This window comes from Mus caroli, unplaced genomic scaffold, assembly GCF_978045245.1.
Source record: "Mus caroli unplaced genomic scaffold, Mus_caroli_1 scaffold_20, whole genome shotgun sequence".
Lineage (NCBI taxonomy): Eukaryota > Metazoa > Chordata > Mammalia > Rodentia > Muridae > Mus > Mus caroli.
In genome coordinates, this window is record NW_028227275.1 from 57,054,451 (window position 1) to 57,074,720 (window position 20,270).

Sequence of the window (20,270 nt, forward strand, 5' to 3'; positions counted from 1 at the left end):
GTTGAAATACTCATGAAAGGACTATACTAAATGATATATTTAACTTGGTCATATGAAGAAAATTAATCTCTGGGAAATGTCTCATGTAAAAGAGAGTGTGACTTTGATGTTTATAGGACTCTTTGCATTAGGTTGGGTCCTTCCAATGGAGTATGATTTCATAAAGCCTTATCTTAAAGAAATTTATCCAGCTGGAGAGTGGTGGCACACGCCTTTAATCCCAGCACTTGGGAGGCAGAGGCAGGCAGATTTCTGGGTTCGAGGCCAGCCTGGTCTACAGAGTGAGTTCCAGGACAGCCAGGGCTATACAGAGAAACCCTGTCTCAAAAACAAAAACCAAAACAAACAACAACAACAACAACAACAACAACAAAACAAATATGCAATGGGAGAAAAGCATCTTCAACAAATGATGCAGGTCTAACTGGATGTAGCGTGTGGAAGAAGGCAGACAGACCCATGTCCATCACCCTGCACAAAACTCAAGTCCAAGTGGACCAAAGACCTCAACATAAAGTTCAGATTCACTGATCCTGATAGAAGAGAAAGTGGGGACATCCTTGAATGCATTGGCACAGGAGACAACTTCCCAAAGAGAACACTAGTGGTGCAGGCACTAAGACCAACAATAAGTGGGACCTCATGAAACTGAAAAGCTTCTGTAAGGCAAAGGACATGGTCAATAGGACAAAACAGCAGCCTACAGAATGGGAAAAAATATTCACCACATCTACTTCTGATAGAGAGTGAATATCCACAATACATAAAGAACTCAAGAAACTTGACATCGGCAAATCAAATAACCCAATTAAAAATGGGGTACAGATCTAAACAGAGAATTCTCAAAAAAAGGAATCTCAAAAAGCCAAGAAACATATAAAGAAATGTTCAGTATCCTTAGCTATCAAGGAAATGCAAATTAAAGCTGCTTTGAGGTTCCATCTTACATCTGTCAGAATGACTAAGATCAAAAACACAAGTAACAGCTCGTGCTAGTGAGGATGAGGAGCAAGGGGAACATTCCACCATTGCTATTGAGATTGCAAACTTGCAAAAAAAAAAAAAAAACCAAACCACTTTGGAAATCAATATGTCAGTTTCTCAGGAAATGAGGAGTCGATCTGCCTTAAGACCCAGCTATACCACTCCTGGGCACATACCCAAAGGATGCTGCTCCACAAGAACATTTTCTCAGCTATGTTCAAAGCAGCCATAGTCATAATAGCCATAATAACTGGAAACAACCTACATGTCTGTGAACTGAAGAATGGATAAAGAAAATATAATTTACATAATGGAGTATTAGTCCGCTGTTTTAAAAAAAAATCATGAAATTTGCAGGCAAATAGATGAAACTAGAAAAAAATCATCCTGAACCCAGACCTGGAAAGACACACATAATATGTACTCATTTATAAGTGGATATTAGCTGTTAAGTAAATGATAATCATGCTACAATCTGCAGACCCAGAGGGGCTAAGTAACAAGGAGGACTTAGGGGTGGGACTCATGGATCTGCTGAGAAAGGGGAGTAAGATAAATTTGGCTCTGTGGGCAGGTGGAAATGGGAGCAGGAGGAATCAGGTAGGGGTGGAGGGAGAGAGAAAGCGGGGGGGGGGGAGACAGAGAGACAGACAGAGAGACAGACAGAGAGAAGGTACTGGGAGAGACACTGGAAGGGGAGCATTTGGGAGATGAAGTGGAAACCTAGTGCAATAGAAACTCCTAGGAATCTACAAGGTGACCCTAGCTTAAGACTCCTAGTATTGTGACATACAGAGTCTGAACCAGCCATCTTCTGGAACTAGGCAAGTGGAGGGGTTGGGACACCAGCCCAGCTATAAAACCTTCGACCTACAATTTGTCCTACCTATAAGATGTGCTAGAATAAAATTGGCACAGAACTTATGGGAGTGGCAAACCAATGACTGATCCAACTTGAGACCCATACCACAAGAGGGAGCCCATGCCAGGAACCAGAAGCTGGATTGCCCAGAGACCTCGGATAGCACCCAACACGACCTGGAAAAAAAAAAGTCAATGAAATGATTCCTAATGATATTCTGCTGCATGTGTAGACTGGAGCTTAGCATAATCATCAGAGAGGCTTCATCCAGCAACTGATGGGAGCTAATGCAGAGACCCACAAGCAAACATTAGGTGGAGCTCAGGAAATCCCACAGAAGAGGGAGAGAAAGAATTTGAGGAGCTAGAGGGATCAAGGACACCATGAGGAAGTGGCCCACAGAGTTAACTAACTAGGGAATATAGGGGCTCACAGAACCATCAGGGAACATGTCTGGATCCTCTGCATATATGGTACAGTGTGCAAGCACGGCTGTCTCTGACTATTTTGCCTGCTTTGGGGATCCTTTTCCTCCTATTGGGTTTCCTTGTCCAGCCTTAATGGGAAGGGATGCACCTAGTCTTATTGTAACTGAATATGCCATATTTGGTTGTTATCCCTGGGAGACCTGCTCTTTTCTGAAGGGAAATGGAGGAGGAGTGGATCTGGAGGAGAGGGGAGGTAGGAGAGACTGGGAGGAAAAGAGGGAGGGGAAACTGTATTCAGGATGTATTATATAAGAGAAGAAAATATTTATACACAAACATCTCTATTTATCCCTTTGCATGTGAGTGTTTTTGGATCTTTCTTTTTGTCAGCCTGTCTTCCATCATCATCACCATCTATCTTACCTATACCTATCAAGGAGGAGAAAGAGAAACTGATACTTTCTTCTGGAGAATAGTCCAGAACACATGACTGCATTTATGTTTGAAAATAAACTTCTAAGCAGGGCACACAATGTTCTGCCCTTCCCTGAGGATCCATGAGCAGTTAATGGTAGCTGGGTAAGGGAGAAACATCGCCTTTGGCGGTATATCTAAGTTGCTATGCTTCTGTATATAGCTGTCAGTAAACTCATTTGTAGCTTTAATTTTTTCAAAACTTATTTTTAATGATGATTCTTAAATGCTTTAGCATCCCTTTTAGCCCACCACCCACCAGAGGTAGTGAAAAAGAAAGGATATGGGGGAAGTGGACCTGTTTAGAGAGGTTCTTTGGAGCAGCTCTCATCTGTGTTGCCTGGAAATCGGCAGTTCAGTTCCTAGGTTGCAGCAGCAGCAGCAGCAGCAGCAGCAGCAGCGGCGGCGGCGGCGGCAGCAGCTAGATTCCCTTGCAAACACCTCACAGAAGTATTAGCACTTCCAATTGAGTAGAGTTGGGTCAGCAGCAGCGGTGGGTGGCACTACCTAGCAAAGACAGCCAGGCCTCAGCCTTGGCGGAGCCAAGCAAAGGTCAGCAAAGCAATCTCTCAGCAAAGTTAGGATCAGAGGAAAACACAAGACCAACGCACTGTACCGCTAGCTCTATAAGCTAGCTCAGCCCCCGTCACTGTCAAGTCCTTTCTATACTCCCTCTAAGCATCACAAGTCTTCCACGGGTCTTGCCTCAGCATGTTTGTCTGTCTCAGCTAACATCACTCTGCCAATCAGCCTGAGTCCATAGAAGTGGCAAGAAACTGCAGCACACTGCCAGAAGATTTTTGGTGTATTTCTCTTTATGAAGTACTGACAAATGCAGCTCAACTACACAATGTAAGACTGACATGTGTGTTGTTACCAAAGAATCTATCATCACGTGTCCTTTCATGTGCTTGCTTTAGCAGAACATCCATTCACTTGTGTCTGCTTCAGTGAAATGTTCTTTCCTGAGTCTGCCTTAGCCTCTCACCTGTGTCCACTTCAGCTAACCTGTCCTTCACGTGTTTGCCTCAGCAAAACAACATCCAACTGACTTTCCAAAGAACCCTTAAGTTCCCACTTCACTCATTGGTTCACTTTTTTAAAAAGACATGAACATAGGAAGTGCAGGCTAGGGTAGAAGACAGCCAGAGGCCACAGGCCCAGCCTGCTGCTCTACGGTGGATGCTACTAAACTGAGCAAGTATGTGGTAGAGAAATGGGAGAGAAAGAGAAGCAGTGTGGCTACGAAGAGAGGCAAAACAGGAATGGAACAGTGGTGAGAAACAGCCTGATGTGAGAGGCTGTGGTGATGTCTAGGCCTGCACTGCCACCAAGGACCTTGTCTGAGTCCGTGGCCCTACTAAAATAAGAATCTGTGTCGATGTCTGTGGCCTGTGTTACCACCAAATGCCATGCAGCATTTGTGATCCTGGGCTGCTGTCTGAGGCCATGATGATGTCTGTGCTGAGCTGGTCCCACCTATTTCTACTCCATGGTGGTACCAGTGGCAACCTTGATGCAGGAGAGCTGGCCACACCCCCTTGCCTGGGCAGCCCAGGAGAGCTGGTCCTGATGGTGTGGGTTTGGGAGAGTTGTCAGGCTGACCAACACTAATACCACCCAGGCCCAGATCCAGGGCTTTGAAATGTCCTACTCTAACATCTACCCCACACATGACCTGCTGGAGCATGTGAAGGGAGCAGTCCTACAGATCCAAAGTTTCAAGACTTCCATGCTCAGGACAACAGTGGGATATCTGAGAAGAGTCTCTATGAGGGTCCAGTATTAATGCTGTAGCAGAAGCCAGAGACCTCGAACCAGACCAATGACTCAGTGCAGAGAACATTTGCAAGTAAAGCTGTTTGAACAAAAGGGGTACCTGTGTGACACACTATCAAGCTTCTTTTTTTAATTTTATTTTTTGTGGGGAGGAGGCTACAAGGGTGTAGGGCAAATAGCAAAGGACTGGGAAATGAGTAGGATTGGGGTACACGATGCGATCTTCATAAAGAATCAATAAAACACCAATATAACTTATTTGCATATATGGGTCTATAGAAATAAAGCCTTCAAATTAGAAAGGTTCATAGTTCAGTAGGAGAAATAAGTAATTTATATGACAATGTAAAAACTTAAAAAAAAAAAAAAGCTGGGCAGTGGTTGCGCACGGTGGTGGCAGAGGCAAGCGGATTTATGAGTTCAAGGCCAGCCTGGTCTACAGAGTGAGTTCTAGGACAGCCAGGGCTACAGAGAAACCCTGTCTTGAAAAACAAAAAAACCCAAACAAATAAAAAAAAGTTTTATAATTTAGATCTATGAGATTGGAAAGAAACAGAAAACAGGTTCTGCATCTAATCAGACTGAAGCACCAAGCAAGTTATAGTAGGTCACAGAGAATAGTGAGTTGCCCATCTATCTGTACCAATTCCCTATCTTCCCTTTTTTGTACATTCCTCATTTTCCAAGTCACTTCTCCATGAATATCCCTGAACTGACCTCAGTAGCTGCTTCTGTAGGAGGAAAGGCCTTCTTGGCCCATTTGTGCTGCTGGGGTTAAGGTTGTGTTTTCTTATTACAGGTTGATGAAAATTCTCGAAGTTTGATGACAGACTGTCTGGTTATAAAGCACTTTTTACGAAAAATCATCATAGTTCATCACAAGGTTAAGTTGTTTATTCTTTAAATATTATCAATTTATCTGTGTTTTCTTTAAAACAAAATCAAAACGAGAACCTGAGTAGGCCTGGCTAGCCTAGAACTCAAAGGTCTGCTGCCCTTGGAGTATGGGATCAAAGGTATGTGCCACCATGCCAGCCTCACCTTAGTTTAGTCTTGGTAGATCATGAACTTTTTAGGTGTTGTAGTTTAGAGCAACATATACATTGTTAGATAAGACCTACTGATTCCCTGAATTGTACAGGCATCTGTTGTATGGTTCCCTTTTCGTGTCTAGTTCTATTAATTTGTCTTTTTGTTAGTTTAGGCTAGGGCTTTATCTATCTTGTTTATCTTTATTTTTCTTTCTATATAACTAATATCTGCCCTAATTGTGAGTGACTTCTGTCTGTTGACTTGGGGCTTGTTATTTCTCTGGGGCTCTAAGATATGTTGTTCGATCACTTCATTTCTTAGTTGTAGGCACTTGGAACTCCACACTTCTCTCAGAGGGCTGCATGCATCATACCCCATAGTCCTCAGTGTGTTGTGTTCATTTTCATTTGTCTCTAGGAGTGTCTTTAACTCTTGATTTCTTCAAGAACCTTTTATCATTCTGTAGTGTGTTGTTTGCATCATACTGTAGGTGTATTGTCTATGTGTGTTCTACAGTTTTCCTTATTATGGGTGTGAAATGTTAGCCTATTGTGATCAGATAGAACACAAAGAATTAGTAAGTTTTCCCGTATTTGTTGGGACTTTCTTTGTGTGCAAACCTATGATGTATTTTAGAGAAAGTCACACAGGCTGCTCTGTATCTTGCAGCATTCTGTAGATTTTTGTTAAGTTCATTTATCTATGATGTCATTTGATTCCGATTGTCTGTTTTTGTTGAGATTGACTGTCACTCACTCAGTGAGAGTATTGAAGGTACCCACCATTTTGTCCTGTAGTTAATCTGTGACTTTACATCTAGTTACACTGTTTCTAGGAAATTGTGTGCACCTGTATTTGGAACATACAAATTTTAGAATTGTTATATTCTTGACAGATGTTTCTCCTTAATCAGTGGTCGCCTGTGTCTTTTCCCACTAGTTTGTATTTGAAGTCTGTTTTGTCAGATATTAGAACAGCAACCGCTGCTGCTTTCCTAGGGGCATTTACTTGAATACCTTTTCCTGTCCTTCAAAAGTGTCCATCTTTTATGGTGAAGTAGTTTTGGAGTCAAGAAATAAACCATCCTAGTTTTTGGTGTACTGGTACACTAACTAGTCTTTGCCTTGTCTGGGAAAATTAAGACCATTCATATTCAGAGTCATTGATGGAAGATGTGTATTGAGTCCTGCCATTTTGTTGATTTTGTAGTTTTTGTCTTTTGTAGTTTTTCCTATTCCTTTCTTGTTTAAGTATTATTTGGTTGTAGCTAATGTGTGTGTGTGTGTGTCTTTGTGTCTATGTCTGTGTATGTGTCTGGGTGTCCAACTTCATAGTCCTCTCTTATTTTATCTCTGTCCTTGTTGAATTCTTCCAGTTTCTCTTCAAACACATATTTTATTTCCTTCCTGGCCCATTATAATGATGAGACTTTCCAGCGTTCTTTTATTTGACTTGCTGTTTTTTCCCTCTGTTGCTTCAGCTTGTTTTTCTTCGGCACTTCTGTTTGTGAAATTCCTCTTTTATAAAAACCACTGCCTTCCTTATTTCATTTGTGTCTTTGAATGCTCATAGTCATTCTTTTGAGTTCTGTCTGGGCTTTCATCTACCATTCTTTCCTTAGATAGAATTTCTATATGATTATTAATTTTGGAGGAGTTATATTGTCTTAGTCATTTCTGTTTCTTATGTTACTACCCTGAGATTTACCCTCTGGTGTTGTTTTTGCTTGGCTTATTTGCTTTAATCAGCTGTATTATTCAGTTGATGTCTTCACAGTTTTCAAGTAGGGCTTGGATGTGATAGAGTTCAACGTTTACTTCAGAAAACAATCCTTCAGTCCAGGAGCTCAGGGTGCCTGGTGGTAACTTCTGCTTTCTTAGGAGATAACTGGAAGAGCAGCAACAGCTCGGCTGCTCTATAAGGTATACAAACGTCTACCAATTAATGACAGTAGACCATACTTCATAATAAACAACCAAGAGTCGTATGAATTCTACTCTAACTTTAGTCAATAAGATGAGGAGTTGGGAGCAAGAGAGATGGCTCAGTGGTTAAGCACACCGTTGTCTTTCTTCCTGCTTATAATCTTTTGCAAACCAACGAGCAATATGTGCTTTTGCAAGAGTACCTGAGTTCAGTTCCCAGGACTCACATCAGGTCCAGCTCCAGGGAATCAGACACCCTCTTCTGTCCTCTGGTGGCATTGTACCAGTGTAAACATGTATAGATAATTTAAAAATGTACAGTCAATTTGCAACAGATTAGAAGCCAGAGAGAAGGAGAGTGGGTAAGGATAAGACTGAGAATAATTGATGTAGGTAAAGTAGCTGGGCAGGAGAAGTTGGGATTGTTAAATCTGTGGAAGATTACAGTTTTGAACTATAATGAGAGGATACAGATAAGAGGAAGAGGAAGAGAGATAAGGGAGGTAGCATAAGCGATACAGGCAAAGATACCTAGGAGTAGTGAGTGAGAAGCATAAACAGTCTTAAAACCTATTGGAGCAATGCAGACGAGGGCACAACCACCCCAAGACATGCATGCAAGGCTGAGAAACTATAGAAAGGAGGAAGTAAGAGTCCTTATGGGGGTTGGTGAGATGGCTCAACGGGTAAAAGCACTGACTGCTCTTCTGAAGGTCATGAGTTCAAGTCCCAGCAACCATATGGTGGCTTATAACCACCCGTAAGAAGATCTGACTCCCTCTTCTGGTGTGTCTGAAGATAGCCACAGTGTACTTACATATAATAAATAAATAACTCAAAAAAAAACTATTAAAAAAAAGAGTCCTTATGGACTGAATTGCTTGCACAACTGCGCCGAGTTGAAAATGAAGTTCTCACTGGGTAATGGTGGCGCATGCCTTTAATCCCAGCACTTGGGAGGCAGAGGCAAGCAGATTTCTGAGTTCAAGGACAGCCTGGTCTACAGAGTTCCAGGACAAACAGGGCGATACAGAGAAACCCTGTCTTGAAAAACCAAAAAGAAAGAGAGAGAGAGAGATAGAGAGAGAGAGAGAGAGAGAGAGAGAGAGAGAGAGAGAGAGAGAGAGAGAGAGGAAGAAGAAGAAGAAGAAGAAGAAGAAGAAGAAGAAGAAGAAGAAGAAGAAGAAGAAGAAGAAGAAGAAGAAGAAGAAGAAAGAAGGAAGAAAATGAAGTTCTCAGATCCCTCTGACTCTAGCAGTTCCGTGTGGTGCTGTGGGCATCAGGGTGGGGCACTGGTCCCAGCAGCTTCAGTGGTAGTGTGGTTCTGGCCTGTGGGGAAGAGAGAGATGTTCTGAGTCCTCTTCTAGTAGCTCCCTGGGACCCCTGTCCTCACTGAGTCCTGTGGGTCGGATATATGAGCCACAGTTCTTCTCTTGTACTTTCTACTGTTTCTACTGTGGACATTTTAAATTCCTATCCTGCCTGTTGTGAAATCTCACCCTTCATTCGTTGTTTTGCAGCTCAAGTTTCATTTCAGTGTAACGGTGAATGGGATCCTCTCTGCAGAGATCTTTGGGTCTGTAAGCAATTTTATGGCTTTGAATGAATTTTAAGCATTATTGTCCTGGGTTTCTAGTAGGTTTACAATTTCAATTTTAGTTCAAAATATCCTTAATACTAATTCTGAGACTCTCACATTTTCTTATTCTATATTAGCTTTTAACAAACAAATATGCTCATCTCAATCTTAACATGTTTCTCCCTCTCACTGAGGGGAGTGAGCGTAAGGTTTGTTTGTTTATTTTATGTATGTGAGTGCACTGTAGCTGTACAGATGGTTGTGAGCCTTCATGTGGTTGGTGGGAATTGAATTTTTTTTTTTTTTAGGACCTCTGCTTGCTCCAGTCAACCCCACTCACTCTGGTTGGCCCTGCTTGCTCTGGTCAACTCTGCTCACTCAGTTCCTGCTTGCTCTGGCCCAAAGATTTATTTATTATTATACATAAGTACACTGTAGCTGTCTTCAGATGCACCAGAAGAGGGTGTCAGATCTCATTACAGTGGTTGTGAGCCACCATGTGGTTGCTGGGATTTGAACTCAGGACCTTCGGAAGAGCAGTCAGTGCTCTTACCTGCTGAGTCATCTCATCAGCCCAGGGAATGAGCTTAAAGGTTGCGATTTTATTATTATTTTTTATTATTTTATTTTTTGGTTCTGGTTGCTGAATTCCAGTTATCTCTGGTTATTTGTAGTCATACAATCAAATCATGATGGATTTGAGAGATGACTTAGATTTTGGTTTTGGTTTGATTTGCAGGGCAGAGAATGAACCTACTTTGAGACTGGACAATGGAGTCACTCTTGTTGTGGGTTTTCAGCGCTATGTGAGGTAAAGGCAAGGTCACGGTCCCTGCTGCTTACTCTCCCCTATTTTGAGCATGAATATTGATAGAAGCTAGAAATGGTCTGCCTGCCTTTTCCTTTCCTCTTTCTTCCCCTTCTTGTCTTTCTCTTCTCTCTTCTTGTATCTCTTCTGTTTGGAAAAGAAGTGTTGGGCAATAAATAAATCAACCACCTTCTTTGTTGGGAAGAATGAGAGCTTCATTGTTCCCTCACCCCTGCACACAGGAAGGAATAGTGTGTGCAGAAGTCATGGGGTTTTTTTTTGTTTGTTTGTTTTTTGTTTTTTTGTTTTTCGAGACAGGGTTTCTCTGTGTAGCCCTGGCTGTCCTGGAACTCACTCTGTAGACCAGGCTGGCCTCGAACTCAAAAATCTGCCTGCCTCTGCCTCCCAAGTGCTAGGATTAAAGGCGTGTGCCACCACGCCTGGCTCGTGGCCACTTTTATTTAAGCCATTTGCTCACAGTTGTCACACACACACACACACACACACACACACACGCACACACAGTGCTAGTCTTTGAGTGATTTCAGAAACATATGCTTGGACCCATAGACTATAATTGTAATGGAAAAATTATAATTTTAGAATAAGAACTATCAGAGAGACAACAAAAACAGGAGCAAAGATATAATCTTTGTAATGCCTATTTATCTGACCAGATACAGATAAAATGGGCTATGTGTATACTGAGAAGTTGAGGAATTTTAAATGTCCATTTAAATTAAATTAGCTTAATTAAACTAATTAAATTAGTTCTTGAAAACAAAAGTTAAATTTGTATGTTTTTAAATAGTAAACCAAAGTTGAATTGGAGTGAACCACACTGCAGCAGAATCCACCCTGTGCTAGGACATCCGGCCCCACTGTTCATCCCTGATGCCAAGGCTGACATGGGCCTGTTGGGAGAACTGACACTGACTCCGGCTGCTGCTCTGTGCCCCAGCCCCAAGGGCTTCTCCAGCCAACTGTGCAGGATTTCTTCAGTTTCCATATCCTTTTAGCAGGTTCTAACCAATTGCCTTTCAAGATAAGGGTTTTTTAATTTTGATTTTAGCAAAGTCTCTATATATGAATTATTTATTTAGAACCCTTGTATGATTTGTATAAAAGCATAACCCAAAATGATTCTAGGTTTTTGAAGTATTTGCCAAGGAACTGAAAACTATAACAGACAGTGAAAGGTAGCGATGGGACCAGGAGAAATGGTTGGAGTTGAGTGTGGTAGACCTTGCAGGGCTTATGAGGGCATGTGACCTTCATTCTCTGCGGTGGGAAACAACTGCGTGCTTTGGCAAGAGTACCTCACAGCATGTTCAGAGTGCTAAAGGGAAGAGCTAGTACTTATTAATCAGTGAGTTAAATGGAATAAGGACCAATGAGTCCTGAGTTAAAACTATGTATATAGAAAAGCAAAAGTCATCGCTTGAAGGAATTGATATGATAAGGAAACCAATGTTTGTTACTGAATTTGGGAGAGACTGGAGCGAGGAATGATGTTTGTTTTGTTTTTTTTTTAAAGATTTATTTATTTTTATTATATGTAAGTACACTGTAGCTGTCTTCAGACACTCCAGAAGAGGACGTCAGATCTCATTACGGATGGTTGTGAGCCACCATGTGGTTGCTGGGATTTGAACTCCGGACCTTCAGAAGAGCAGTCGGGTGCTCTTACCCACTGAGCCATCTCACCAGCCCGGAATGATGTTTGTTTTTGAGACAGGTTCTCTTATATACCAGGCTAGACTCCAACTCAGTATGTAGCTGAGGATGACCTTGGACTTCTGATCGTTGTGCTGGGATTGCAGATGTGAGCTACCCTCTGGCTTATCACGCTAGCAGATATTCTGTCAGTGCCTTGTTGAGACTGGGGCCTGGGTGTACATGCTGTGTGGTTGAGGCACCTCTTTGCCTCTCAGATTTAAGGGGATTGTATCTCGTGGGCTGCTTTTCTCCTGCTGTGGTGTGGCCTTTTTTTTCAGAACTGTACCAATTGCTGTGAAGCTTCTTAAGACACGGATATCTGACCCGCACTGTGGTGCTTGTGGTCCAGGGTAGCTATGAAGGGAGCCTAGCACAAAGTTGTAACTCATTTAAAATTCCATGAATTGGGGCTGGAGAGATGACTCAGGGGTTAAGAGTAATGGCTGCTTTTCCAGAGGTCCCAGGTTCAATTCCCAGCACCCACATGGTGGCTCACAACCATCTGTAATGGGATCCGATGCCCTCTTCTGGTATGTCTGAAGACAGCTACAGTGTACTTACATACATAAAGTAAATAAATAATTTTTTAAAAGTTTAAAAAATAAAATATGAATCTTAAAAGTTTTTATTTTTGTAACAATGGGAATTTTTTAGATAAACCACATCATGTTGCGGTACCACACAAAATGAACATGTGTGTGCTGTGTGCATTAATGACTTCATTTTGTGGTACTGTGCAGCTTCCCATGCTACATTCCATGAGCAGACAGTAATATTGGCATGATCAGACATGACATGCTTTTGGTGACTAGCTATGTGGAATAAATCAGTTATTGATAATGTTTAACTTAGCATTGCGAACCATAGGTGTTTGATGTTGCTTACAAGGCAGTAGATATTTTATTTGATGACTATGCATCTGTCCTTGCTTCTTCGGTGCTCATCAATCGTCCACTCTGCTCTACAGTCAGTCTTTTGTTTCTTAGCTCATTGGTAGCCACGATGTGGACGAGTCTAAGCTTTGCTTTATTGGCCTATCAGCTAATTTTCATGATAAAAGTAAATGCTGCCCATCCTCGATTACCATTATTCTAAGCCCAGTGTGACTTCTACAATGACCCAAGAAAACAGAACTCCCCCAAACTGTGGATAAGGGGAAATTGTTCAATACAAAGTAGATGACCACTATTTTTTTTTTTTGTTAAGACAAATATTATGGTTGTGCACATTCCCAGAGTTTTATATAACAAGTTGTGTAGAACAGTGTTCTAAAGAGAACTCCTAGATTGCGTTGCCAGACTGCGCAAGAGAGTCTCCAGGCTGGGGCACACATGCGATACTCACCTAGGGTCTGGTGGATCTGAGGGGAGATGATGTGAGAGTCAGGCAGCTAGAACTTAATAATAATAATAAAAAAAAATGGGCCAAGCAGTGGTGGCACACACCTTTAATCCAGCACTTGGGAGGCAGAGGCAGGTGGATTTCTGAGTTTGAGGCCAGCCTGGTCTACAAAGTGAGTTCCAGGACAGCCAGGGCTACACAGAGAAACCCTGTCTCAAAAAAAAAAAAAAAAAAAAAAAAAAATCCCAAAGACGTACATTGCTTACAAGAAACTTGGTAGTTTTTCAGAGGACAAAAAAGTGCCCTGTACTCAACTAGATAAACTTCATAATATGGTACTTAATAAATACCTTGCATGGAAAGAAGAAAAAATTAGGAACAAAATAAGGATAAATAATCAGTGGATGAAATGATGATGGTACACAGAGATATTCAACACCCACAACTGGCCAGATGTGATGGCCACTTCTGTAATGTTGGTACTTGTGAGGCAGGAGGATTTTCATGAATTTAGAGCCGTCTTGAATTTACATAAGTTAGGACCCTGTCTCAAAAACAAAACAAAAAACATGGCTTGGTCAGAAAAAGTGCTGTCCAAGCATGAGGAGGTGAATCCTGTCCTGTGTCCACACGCAGGCTGGCAGTGTGCTGCATGTGTCCACACGCAGGCTGGCAGTGTGCTGCATGTGTCCACACGCAGGCTGGCAGTGTGCTGCATGTGTCCACACGCAGGCTGGCTATGTGCTGCATGTGTCCACACGCAGGCTGGCAGTGTGCTGCATGTGTCCACACGCAGGCTGGCAGTGTGCTGCATGTGTCCACACGCAGGCTGGCAGTGTGCTGCATGTGTCCACACGCAGGCTGGCAGTGTGCTGCATGTGTCCACACGCAGGCTGGCAGTGTGCTGCATGTGTCCACACGCAGGCTGGCAGTGTGCTGCATGTGTCCACACGCAGGCTGGCAGTGTGCTGCATGTGTCCACACGCAGGCTGGCAGTGTGCTGCATGTGTCCACACGCAGGCTGGCAGTGTGCTGCATGTGTCCACACGCAGGCTGGCAGTGTGCTGCATGTGTCCACACGCAGGCTGGCAGTGTGCTGCATGTGTCCACACGCAGGCTGGCAGTGTGCTGCATGTGTCCACACGCAGGCTGGCAGTGTGCTGCATGTGTCCACACGCAGGCTGGCAGTGTGCTGCATGTGTCCACACGCAGGCTGGCTGTGTGCTGCATGTGTCCACACGCAGGCTGGCAGTGTGCTGCATGTGTCCACACGCAGGCTGGCAGTGTGCTGCATGTGTCCACACGCAGGCTGGCTATGTGCTGCATGTGTCCACACGCAGGCTGGCAGTGTGCTGCATGTGTCCACACGCAGGCTGGCAGTGTACTGCATGTGTCCACACGCAGGCTGGCTGTGTGCTGCATGTGTCCACACGCAGGCTGGCTGTGTGGGGCATGTGTCGTCAGCACTGAGGCGCGGGGACAGGGAGCCCCTCAGTGCCACTGGCCGCTAGAGCCTGTGTTCCAGGTTCAGCAGGAGGACCTGTCTGTCTCCATCTTCCATGATTGAAGAACACACCTGATATTGACTTGTGGCCTCCATGTGCACCCACATGCATGCTTACACACATGAACATATACACACATATCATATTCAAGCATTGAGAAGAACAACTGGTCATATTTTTTTTTTTTTTTTTTTTTTTTGGTTTTTTGAGACAGGGTTTCTCTGTGTAGCTCTGGCTGTCCTGGAACTCACTCTGTAGACCAGGCTGACCTCGAACTCAGAAATCCGCCTGCCTCTGCCTCCCGAGTGCTGGGATTAAAGGCGTGCACCACCACGCCCGGCTACAACTGGTCATATTAAAGACAAGGAAAAACACATATATTTTAAAAGATCCTAATTGAATATCTAGAGATGCAAATTATGAATTTTAGATTGAAAGTACAGCAGATAAGATTAATGGCAGATTTACACATTGCAAAAGAAAAATAGCATGAACTTAAAGATAGCAACAGAAATTACTTAAAATGAAACCACAACAAAAGTTTTGTAACTTTCATGAAAGAGCAGTGACATTCAGGGTGATTTCTAGTGCCTAATCTAGTGGTGCATAATTGGAGACCAGAAGGGAAGAAGAATAGATAAAGTGTGTAGAGAAATACTAGCCGTCAATTTCCAAACTGATGGACTGTCTGCAGACCCATTGTCTGTGAACCCTTAAGTGTAAGAAATAAAGGAAACTGCCCCAAACACATTGCCTGAAATTTCTGAAAGCAACAGGACACAGGTACAGAGAGGGGATAAGTATGGCGGTAACTTCTCCTTGGAAACATCTAGAAGAAAGCAGGATTGGTTTTGTTTTTGTTTTGGGTTTTTTTTTTCCAGGTACTGAAAGGAAAGAGAAGAAAAAGTAATCTACCTGGGATTGCATACACAGAGAAAATAGTTATCAAAATAAAGGCAAGGGGCTGGGGATGTGACTGTCAGTAAGTTGCTTACCTGATGACCTGCCTCAGAAGCCATATTTAAATGCAACATCCGTAAGCCTGCATGTATGTGTGTGTGCGTGCACACACACACGCGCACACACACACACACACACACACACACACACACACACACAGGGTTCAAATACTAAGAAAATAGATAAGGTGGATCTTTGGGCTATCTGGCTGGCCAGACCAGCTTAATTTGAGGCCAATGAGATACTGTCTCCAAACAAGGTGGACGGTATCTGAAGAATGACAGCCAAGGTTGTCTCCTGACCCACACATGCACACATGAACACACAAAAGGAAGAAAAGGGCTGGTCCTGACGGTTCATTCCTGTGACCCCAGTACATGGGAGCCTGGGACCAGAAAATGGACAGGAGTTTAAGGCCAGCCTGGGAAACAGATTGAAAACTTCCTCCAAGGACCTCTCTCAACCCCAAAACAAAACCAATGAATACAAGATAGATGCTTTTCGGCCATTCAGAAGAGTCAAGAATTCGCTAATGATCAGTATTATAAAAAATGCTTAAGAAAATCCCTTATAATTTTTATTCTTTGACAATTTTATACATGCATATAATGTATCTTGATCCTATCTATCTCCAACTCTTGATAACAATAATACAAAGCTATCAGGAAAGTTGTGTGTGTGTCTGTCTGTCTGTCTGTCTGTCTGTCTGTCAGCTGTTAGAATATCACTTGAAGTTATATCCTGATAAGATTTTAATGAGTTGTAACTAACTAATATGTCAAAAGGGAGATAAAATAATCCAAAATAGAATCCAAAAATACTAAAGAGAACAAATGGACAACAGATAACAAGGGGATAGATTTAAGTATAACCATGTCTGTACTAATATTAAATGTAAATGGTTTTAAGCATCCAATTAAGAGCTGGTAATATCATTCAATTAGTAGAGTGCCTGCCTAGTGTTCCCCAAGCCCTGCATTTGGATTTCAACACCACATAACTGGGTATAGAGGTGTATACCTGTAATCCCAGAACTCGGGTGAACTCAGATCAGAAATTTCAAGGTCACCCTTGGCTACATAGTTTGAAGCTAGTCTAAGCAAAATGAAACCCTACCTTAAAGAGGTGTGGAGCTGGAGGGATGGCTGAGTGATTAAGAGCACTGGTGGCTCTTCTCGAGGTCCTGGGTTTGATTCCTAGCACTTCACAACTCTCTGTAACTCCAGTTCCAGAGGATTTAACATTCTTCTGGCCTTTACATGTACTGCATGGATGTACCACCCAGATGTGCATGCAGACAAAAACATCCATACAAATAAAATGAAGATAGTTGTAAAAAGTAAAACACCAGCTGCGTAGTGTGGCCTTTGATCCTGGCTCTCAGCAGGAGGTGGATCTCTGAGTTCAAGGCCAGCCTGATCTACAGAGTGAGTTCCAGGGCAGGCAGAGCTCCCTCCAGGTACTCTACCCTTCTCATTGTGAAGCCGCTCAACATCCTCTGACCCTGAGCAATGAGTGTGGAGGCCTTAGTTCCTGTGATAGTGCCTGCTGAGGGAGACTTCTGAGGGGTTAGCCTTCCTTGTTCTGTGGCTTTCCAAAACCTTTCAGTCTATAGAATACAGATAGCCCCTCCCCCAAGAGGACCATGTGCCTCCAAGGGTCAAGTGCTGATCCAGATTGAGAAGCCCTGTTTAGAAGATAAGCAGAAGAAAGCAAGTCTAGAGGGGAGTAATTCTTTCCAGGGCCTTTGTTTGGGTTGAAGAACAGCTATGGATAAAGTGAGAGAAGTTTCTCAATTACTTTCTAGAAAATACTCCTTTGTAGTTCTGTGCAGGCCTTCAGCATCTTATATTGAAACTTGCTAGGTTTTATTGTCCCACATACTAAAATAAGGTAAAGCTTGAGCATGGATACTGAATCTAGGAACTCATCTACCTCCAGAACCATTTAGCCTCTGGTGCCACTCGGATCTATGATCAGATGGTAAGAGGAATCAATAAATTGTTCCAGTGTTCTAGATGTAGCCCACATTCATTAACTCCCTATAAAGATCTGAGGATCCCAGTAAATCTCAGGTGCATTATACCTGTCTTTGGAGTGGAAAAAAAAACTAAACATGCAATTGTCTAGCATATGTATATATTCCTGGGAGTGTGAACTAGGTCAGGATATAAGTTTTATACAAGAGAGTATACAGTTGAAAGAAAAGTTTGACAGTTTTCTTTAACAGCCATACATATTTCTATATGGACCTTTGGGTCTGCCTCTGATATCATCAGATCAGGACCAGCCAAGCACAACTGTCTTCAGAGATACCTCTTATTTCATTGACTGGAAGAAATACAATTTGTTTATGGTGCCCAATTTGGATCTCAATTTGGATACACGTATGTATCTGTATTTTGTACCAAAACTTAGAAACCTAAGGAGTTAGAGAAATGAATGTAAATCGCAGACATATGTGAAGATAGGCCCTGCCATGTGCTGGCCTGACAATAGGATGTGATCTGACCACACCGGGGAGTCCGTGTAGAGTCAGGCAGTGTGCTGCACAGTAAAACTCAGAGCTGCTTGTCCAGTGCAGTCTGACCCTGGTTCTCGCACTTCCGCTGGTGCCTCTATTTCTCACACTTTTCCTGGGGACTTTCTCCGCAGGTTTGTGAGCTTTATAACAGTAGATGAGGAGCAGCCACTCTTCTGAACATGGACGAGAAATGATCCCTATTGAAATGGGTGTTAATACACAGAGAACTACTTAGAAGAAATTAAATGTAACACAAATGCCAGCTTAATAACTTAAACCTAGAAAGCTGGCCGTGGAACTCATGTAGGGTCTAGCCATGTTAATTTGGGGTAAGTTGTACTAAAACTGCATACTTACTAGAAATTGGATGGTTAATGACTGGAGCAGTGAATACAACTGAGGAGTGGGCTGCAGCCATGACTAAGGTCTTGGACTTGCAGTTCGCAGTTTGGGCCCTATGGAAAATGGCCAGTAGAGAAAGTGGTATTCTAAGATTCCCACTAGTATGAAAAAATTGCTGCACCTTGGGATAAGGCAGCATCCCTAGGATAATCTAAGAAGTCGGCCTCTAGAGGAGCTTCTTTGAAAACATTATCCAGAGGACAGGATGGGAGGAAGCAGCCTGGGGAAGTCCAGTAGTTTCGAAAGGAAATTATTTTCAGTCTTTATGAGTTGTCATGGGTTCTAAATAGAGGGGAAGCCTAACTTCATTTATAGGATTTTTTTAAAATTGAGATTGAATCTTATTATAGACTAGGTTGGCCTCCAACTTGATATGAAGCCAAGAGTGGCCCTGAACTTCTGATCCTTCGGCTTCTACTACCTTTTAAGTGCTGGGTTACAGACGCGTCTCGCTATGCCTGGTTTATGCGGTGCTGGGATAGAACCCAGAGTCTCATGTATGTAGGAGACACCCTACCATCTGAGCTACCGAACTACATCTCCCCTTCCCCTTTCTTCTTCTTTTTTTCCTTGTTTCTTTTTGTGTTTGTTTGTTTGGTTTTTTTTTTTTTTTTTTTTTTTTTTTGAGATGGGGGTTTCCCCTGGATTTCCTGGAACGCACTCTGTAGACCATGTTGGCCTCGAACCTGTAGAGATCCTCCTGCCTCTGCCTCCCAAGTGAGTGCTGGGGTTAAATTAAAGGCGTGTGTAGTCTGGCACCATTGTCAGGGGCCACTTTTTATTCTCTGGCTGTATTGATTTCCATTGTTTCTACAGTTCACTGTGTCTCAACTTTGGTCCATTAATGTTTTAAATGAATAATACAGGAAACATCCCTCATTTCTCTCAATCATTTCTTTTTTTTTTTTTTTTTGCTTTTTGAGACAGTGTGTTAAAATGTGTAGCCTAGGCTGTCCTCAACTTGCTGTAATCTCCCTTGCTCCCCTTTGTTTCTTAAAGGACAGAACTAGGATCCACAGGGACACACTGCGCCCCATGCACCTCGGTATGGGGCTACCCTGTGGAACTTTAAAAGGTACAGCTAGAACTTAAAAGTACAGATTTGAGTCAGCTAGTGAATGGATCACAGGGCCCCCAATGGAGGAGCTGGAGAAAGTACCGAAGGAGCTAAAGGGATCCGCAACCCTATGGGTGGAACAACATTATGAACTAACCAGTACCCCGGAGCTCTTGACTCTAGCTGCATATGTATCAAAAGATGGCCTAATCGGCCATCACTGGAAAGAGAGGCCCATTGGACATGCAAACTTTATATGCCCCAGTACAGGGGAACACCAGGGCCAAAAAAATGGGAATGGGTGGGTAGGGAAGTAGGGGGGAGGGTATGGGGGACTTTTGGGATAGCATTGGAAATGTAATTGAGGAAAAGGTGTAATAAAAAAAAAAGTACAGATTTGGAGTTGATCTGGCAAGGTCTACCACTCAATTCTACCAAGTTACAGGCTCATGTTGGACATGGTATTTAAGCAGACTGCCCCTTTTCTTATTTGTAAAAGGTAAGAATAGGTCTTACTCAAGAAAGTTATGAAGTCTAAATCTTGAGATAGGACATACAAGGAATTTAACATGGCACCTGGCATGTAGCACAACTTACCTGGAATATCATTTTTTAAGTTTAAACCTGACCTGGGCCTCTTACTAGCCAGACTCGCCTTAGAAAGGTGTACAAGAGGCCAGGTGTGGTGGTGCATGCCTTTGACCCAGGACTCAGGAGGCAGAGATAGGTAAATTCTGTGAGTTCAAAGCCAGTCTGGTCTACACAACAAGCTTCAGACCACCCAGGGCTACCCAGTGAGATCCTTTCTCAAGGAAACAAAAACATTACACAAGAAATAAATGAAAAGCCGGGCGTGGTGGCGCACGCCTTGAATCCCAGCACTCGGGAGGC

General features: G+C 42.9%; 1 protein-coding gene across 1 annotated transcript in view; it reads left to right on the top strand.

Annotated features, from left to right (window-relative positions):
* The window catches only part of Top6bl (TOP6B like initiator of meiotic double strand breaks), a 74,044-nt gene that overhangs the window by 29,786 nt on the left and 23,988 nt on the right, over positions 1–20,270 (top strand). Inside the window, exons 5-9 of the mRNA XM_021151260.3 lie at positions 5,327–5,410; positions 9,005–9,060; positions 9,803–9,874; positions 10,683–10,878; positions 17,633–17,783. Coding sequence (XP_021006919.2) covers positions 5,327–5,410; positions 9,005–9,060; positions 9,803–9,874; positions 10,683–10,878; positions 17,633–17,783 — 559 coding nt within the window. The remainder of the gene's footprint in view (positions 1–5,326; positions 5,411–9,004; positions 9,061–9,802; positions 9,875–10,682; positions 10,879–17,632; positions 17,784–20,270) is intronic.